The 6,385-nt window shown below is 49.2% G+C and overlaps 1 protein-coding gene across 1 annotated transcript; it reads left to right on the top strand.

The window, feature by feature from the left end:
• Positions 1 to 6,154, top strand: LOC308269637 (C-type lectin domain family 4 member A-like; the record flags this gene model as incomplete). The annotated part of the gene is made up of 4 exons (XM_080705003.1): positions 1 to 19; positions 2,841 to 2,995; positions 4,495 to 4,610; positions 6,007 to 6,154. 4 exons carry the CDS (start codon positions 1 to 3, stop codon positions 6,152 to 6,154), a joined length of 438 nt encoding a protein of 145 aa, XP_080561129.1.
• Between the last annotated feature and the right edge of the window lie 231 nt (positions 6,155 to 6,385).

The following is a 6,385-nucleotide window of genomic DNA, read 5'->3' as shown; positions in this document are numbered from 1 at the left end:
ATGCCAGCCAGTGTCCCCGGTACCGGCCTAACCCCTCAGCAGGCTCTGATCCTGGCCTTGGAGGCCCCAGCACCGGCCTTGCCTCACGGCAGGCTCCGATCCCGGCCTCGCTGGCCCCAGCACCGACCTAACCCCTCGGCAGGCTCCGATCCCGGCCTCGGAGGCCTCAATAACGGCCTTGCCTCACAGAAGGCTCCAATGTTGGCCGTTGGCCCCAGCACCGGCCTAACCCCTCAGCAGGCTCCGATCCCGACCTCGGAGGCCCCAGCACCAGCCTTGACTCATGGCAGACTCTGATCCTGGCCACGCTGGCCCTGGCACTGGCCTGACCCCTCGGCAGACTCTGATCCCGGCCTCGGAGGCCCCAGCACCAGCCTTGCCTCACGGCATGCTCCGATCCCGGCCTCGCTGGCCCTGGCACCAGCCTAACCCCTCGGCAGGCTCCAATCCCGGCCTTGGAAGCCCCAGCACTGGCCTTGCCTCACGGCAGGCTTCGATGCTGGCCTCGCTGGCCCCAGCACCGGCCTAACCCCTTGGCAGGCTCCGATCCCAGCTTCAGAGGCCTCAATAGCGGCCTTGTCTCACGGAAGGCTTCGATGCAGGCCAGTGGCCCCGGTACCGGCCTAACCCCTCAGCAGGCTCTGATCCCGGCCTCGGAGGCCCCAGCACCGGCCTTGCCTCGCGGCAGGCTCCGAACCTGGCCTTGCTGGCCCCAGCACCAGCCTAACCCCTTGTCAGGCTCCGATCCTGGCCTTGGAGGCCTCAATAACGGCATTGCCTCACGGAAAGCTCCGATGCCGGCCGTTGGCCCTGGCACTGGCTTAACCCTTCGGCAGGCTCTGATCCTGCCCTCGGAGGCCCGAGTAGTGGCCTTGCCTCACAGCTGGCTCTGATCCCAGCTTTGCTGTGTCTGTCGCCACCCTCACCCCTTGGTAGGCTCTAATCCGAGCACCCTCTTCACCCAACCATTTTCCCCATGTTCTCGAGGGTGCGTGGTGGTAGCATTCTGCCTCTGGGGTCATTACTTCAAAGGTTCCAGGTGTAATGCATCAGATCTCTGCCTCCCCTGAGTACTGGGCACTGCCATTGCCACTGCTTCCACCATTTCAAATCTTTTCCAAGCTCTTTTTCCACTCTGAATGTTGTCCAGTCTTCCTAAGGATGCGTGATGGTAGCATTCAACCTTTGGTGTAATTTCTCCAAAAAAAAAAAAAAATAAGGTTGGTAGGCTCCGATTTCTGCTTCTCCTGAATACAAGTCTCTACCGCCAACGCGGAGACTGCTTTCAGCACCGCCTTTCTCCTTGGTCTCTGCTAAAGTCTCTCTCCTTACAGGTGATGTCCAAGATTCTTAACAATGTAGAGAAGAAGCAGTCCTCCTTAGCAGGCAATTTTTCCAATAATTCCAGTTCATTTGGATAAGTTTTGTCTGCATCTCCAGTATCCTGGCATCCGCCACCTCCTTGACCCCTCTCTGATATTTTCCTTTTTTCTTTTTCTTTGCCTTTTTTACAGGGTCCTTCCAGGTGGAGAGGGGGTCGCCGAAGGGTGCCCCGCCAGCGCCTGCCCACCCGCCCAGGGTCGAGGACAGAGGCCCTGACCACAGGGTTCTTCCGGGTGGGGAGGGGGTCGCCGAAGGGTGTCCTGCCAGCGCCTGCCCACCTGCCCAGGGTCGTGGCCAGAGGCCCTGACCACAGGGTTCTTCCGGGTGGGGAGGGGGTCGCTTAGGGGTGCCCCGCCAGCGCCTACCCACCTGCCCAGGGTTGGGGCCAGAGGCTCGGAAAACAGGGTCCTTCCGGGTGGAGAGGGGGTCGCCGAAGGGTGCCCTGCCAGCGCCTGCCCACCCGCCCCAAAGTGACATATTCTTAACACAGGTGGCGCCATTGTCTTCACAAGACTCCTTCCCCTCCTCTCCCCCTTCCCCTACTCACCTTCAGCTGCTCTGGGATTACAAGTGTGCACCACCAGGACAACCCTAGTCTTTTGAGAATCTATCATGGCTGCTTGAAAATAATTGTCAGATAGTTCTAATATTTTGTTATCTTAATTGTTGGCAGATATAACTACTACTACTACTACTACTATACTGGGGATGGAACCCAGGGACACTCTATCTCTGAGCTAAACCCTCAACCCTATTTTTTATTCTTTCTTTCTTTCTTTCTTTCTTTCTTTCTTTCTTTCGCAGGTCTGGGGATGGAACCCAGGGGCACTTGACCTCTGAACTACACCCACTGCCCTATTTTTTATTCTGAAACCGGGTCTCACTGAGTTGTTTGCAGAGGGCCTCACTAAGTAGCTGAGGCTGTCTGTGAACCGCGATCCTCCAGGTCTCAGCCTCCCGAATGCTGGGATTACAAGCGTGCGCCACCACACCCGGCAGTTATTCTTTATTTTGAAACAGGGTCTCACTGAGTTGTGGAGGGCCTCACTAAGTAGCTGAGGCTATCCGTGAACCGTGATCCTTTGGTCTCAGCCTCCCAAATGCGGGGATTACAAGTGTGTGCCACCACGCCCTGCTTATTATTCTTTATTTTGAAACAGGGTCTCACTGAGTTGCAAAGGGCCTCACTAAATGGCTGAGGCTGTCTGTTAAACCACACTCCTCCTGTCTCAGCCTCCCAAATGCTGAGATTACAAGTGTGCGCCGCCACACCAGGCTTAATCTTAGGTTTCAGCTGGCTTTTGCTGATAGCACAGTAGCAGGATAGAGGAACCAAGCACATCACTGCCTGGTCAGGTGGACTTGGCTCCGTTTCACTGTGGGGTGGGGGCTCCTAGCTACCTCTGGGTGAAGATGGGTTTTCTTATATTGCACTTAAATGCCCTTCTTCCCAACAGAGAAAGTCTGGAGCTGTTGTCCAAGGGATTGGAAGTCGTTTAGCTCCAGCTGCTACTATTTTTCCACTGATAAGCCAAGGACTTGGAACGAGAGTGAGGAGAACTGCTCTGGAATGGCGGCTCACCTGGTGGTGATCGACACCCGGGAGGAGCAGGTACTTCCAAGAGGTGATGGAGTCACCATCATCTGTCTGTGGTGCATCCCCTGTGCTCAAGAGGAGGTGTCCTTGTAGTTCTGGGATACTGGTGCTGTGGCAGGAGGCTTTGCACAAGAATGACAGGAAGGGCACCCTCAGCCCCACATCCCACACCCAGTTCCTGCCTCAGTGGAACTAACCTACCCTGGGAGGAATTTGGCATTAAAATGTATCACATCGGGGGTGAGTGGAAGGGGGAAACTATTTTTGCCTGGAAGATGGGTTTGTTATCTTACTATGTAGATGTTTTATAATTTATTACCTGACGGAAAGGGCGTTAAGTGCAATAGGGAAATAAAGTTAAATCATGAAGAATCCCAATCATCAATCAGGGATGAAATGGAGGATTCTGTCAAGAAGGAGAACGATTACATCTGTAGGAAGTTGTTCTCATGCACAACTTTGAAGAATGCCCTCTTGTAGTGAAGAAACAGGGGAAGTGAGTCTCAGATGAGAATTTGTTATGATTATGGACAAAAATTACTTCCATAGCCAGCCGTGGTGGCGCCGCTTGTAATCCCAGTACTTGGGAGCTTGAGATAGGAGGATGACGGTTGGCGGACAGCCTCAGCTACTTAGTGGGGCCCTCCTCAACTCAGACCCTGTTTCAAAATAAAGAATAAAAAATAGGGCTGGAGGTGTAGCTCAGAGAAAAAATGCCCCTGGGTTCCATCTCCAATACTTGAAAAAAAATTACTTCCATATTTAAGGAAATTCACAATTGGTCTCTTTGATCCTGCCTGCTCAGCCAGAGGTGCCTGCACTCCTGGGGCCCCGGGTGGCTATTCCTGGATCTTCTTTATTTTTATTTCTGTATGACCAAGAAGAACTCAGTTGAAACATTCCACTGTACTCATAAATATGCGTTGGTAAAAAAATTTTTTTAGGCTGGGTGTGGTGGCACATGTCTGTAATTCATGTGAGTGGCTTAGACAGGAGGATTGATTGCAGGTTCGAGAACAGCCTCAGAAATGTAGTGACTCTCAGCAACTTACAGCCCCATTTAAAAAAAAAGGGCTGTGGGTAGCTTGGGGGTACATCGCCCCCAAGTTCAATATCTAGTTACACACATACACACACATCTGATTTGATCATTATATGCTGTATACATGTACTAAATATCACACCAGACCCCATATATTGGTGCAATTAAGATAAAAGTTCTTTTTTCTTTTCTTTTTTAGTTCTGGGAATGGAATACAGGGGCTTTTAACTCTTGAATACACTCCACAATCTATTTTTTTTTTAAACAGGGTCTTGCTAAGTTGCTGAGAGCTTCACTGAGCTGCTAAGGCTGGTTTTGTACCAGTGCTCCTCCTGTCTCAGCCTCTCAAGTCCTGGGGTTACAGGCACGTTTCACCACGCCCAGGAAGTAGTAGTATAAGTAAAAAATTCTAAACAATGAATTCAGTTCAAGCTGAGTACTCTCAAGTTATAACATCTTTTTTTCCCCTTAGGATTTCATCACCAAGAATTTGCAAACAAAGTTTGCTTATTTCATAGGGCTGTTTGACCCAGACGGTCAGAACCATTGGCGATGGGTGGATCAGACACCGTACAATCAAAGTGCCGCGTGAGTACAGAACGAGATGCAGGAATCCTGGGTCTTGATCATGGAGATAATTCATGTTCCACCTCTCACTTATGAGACCAAAACAGCTCACTCTTGTTCTAACTCTAGGGTATTGGGTTAAACATTTTATTGTATAATTTAATCATTACCAAAAACATATGAGACATGCATTGTTATTTCTCCTACTATAGGGATGAAGAAATTGAGTAGATAATTTAAGCGTAGTTCATGAACAGTAGTGCTCAAATCCAGGTGCATTCTACTTTGGGTTAACCTCTCATTCTCGTGCCAGGCATGGTGGTGCACACCTGTAATCCCAGCATTCGGCAGGCTGAGACAGGAGGATCGTGGTTCGCGGACAGCCTCAGCTACTTAGTGATGCCCTTTGCAATTCAGTGAGACCCTGTTTCAAAATAAATAATAAAGAAATAGATCAGGGGGTGTAGCTTGGAGGTCAAATGCCTCTGGGTTCCATCCCTAGACCCACACACACACAATAAAATCCCCCTCATTCTCTACAGTAAAAATCCATGCCAATTATGAGAACTATAGATTATTATGATTTAATAGTCTTATACAGCAAAAATTATAGATCCTAATACTCTTATGGCATTACATATACATACATGTATATATACGTATATATATGAAGTCTTTAAAACTTCTTCAGTACATCATGTTACCATCTTTTATTTTTTTGTGGTTCTGTGGATTGAACCCAGGGGCATTCTACCTCTGAGCTACATGCCCAACCCTATTCTTTATTCCTTGTTTTGAAACAGGGTCTCACTAAGTAGCTGAGGCTTCCACACACCTGTGATCCTCCATCTCAGCCTCCCAAGTACTGGAATTACAAGCATGCACCACTGTACGTGGCTTGGTATTACCATCCATTGTGTGAAATATGTAGTGTTCCAGTTTTAAGTGGAAAAATGGAGAATGAAGGAAATTAAGTGACTTATCTAAGATCACAGGAATAAGTCGAAGATTTAGAGAATTTACCTGCTTCTTTAGACTCCAAAGTCATTTCATGAGAAAAAGGGAAAAATTGTACTGATGCTGGTACCAGGGAGACATCTTTCATCATGTAAGGAAGCCCATGGGTGGACAGTGCTCTGGGCAGAGGATGCTCAGGGAGGCAGAGTCCTTGGGTACCGGATGGAAGGACATTTAATACAGTAAAGTGAGAGACTCTGAGGGGGGCGCAGGTTTCCAGAAGGTTTCAAGGGGAACGCCAGAGGTGTAGGTGGAGGAGAAACTGCATGAGACGTGGGGAAGGGAATTTGCGTGCGTTTGCCCCTGACTTCTACAAAGTCCCCACCCACCCTTTCTGTCTCTAACCCTCTTTAGATCAGTGCTGGAAGTATACCTTCATCTTTTTTTTTCTCCCTTTCAGATTCTGGCATATAGGTGAGCCGAGTGATATGAATGAGCGTTGTGTTATACTAAATGTTCCTATACATCGAGGTGCATGGGGCTGGAATGATGCTTTCTGTCATGAATCTCAATCATCAATTTGTGAGATGAAGAAGGTCTACCTATGATCCAAGCCTTCGTCATGGACATGGGGTTGTTGGCATTCACTATGATAAGGTGGCCAAGGAGTTCTCTACGTAAGAGACTCCTTAGGATTTAGGAATTCTATGGACCAATTGCTACTTAAGTCAGTCTGTCCACATATTTGCTTGTTTATTAATTGCTTTTCTCATTTATAAGAGGAGCGTTTCCATGTGCCAGAGAGCTTCTTGGAGACCTCTTTCTGTGCATACATGGGA

Source organism: Muscardinus avellanarius (assembly GCF_963383645.1).
Source record: "Muscardinus avellanarius genome assembly, chromosome: 11".
In the NCBI taxonomy this organism is placed as follows: Eukaryota; Metazoa; Chordata; class Mammalia; order Rodentia; family Gliridae; genus Muscardinus; species Muscardinus avellanarius.
The sequence above is the reverse complement of the archived record's forward strand: the minus strand, read 5'-3'. Positions and strand labels throughout refer to the sequence as shown.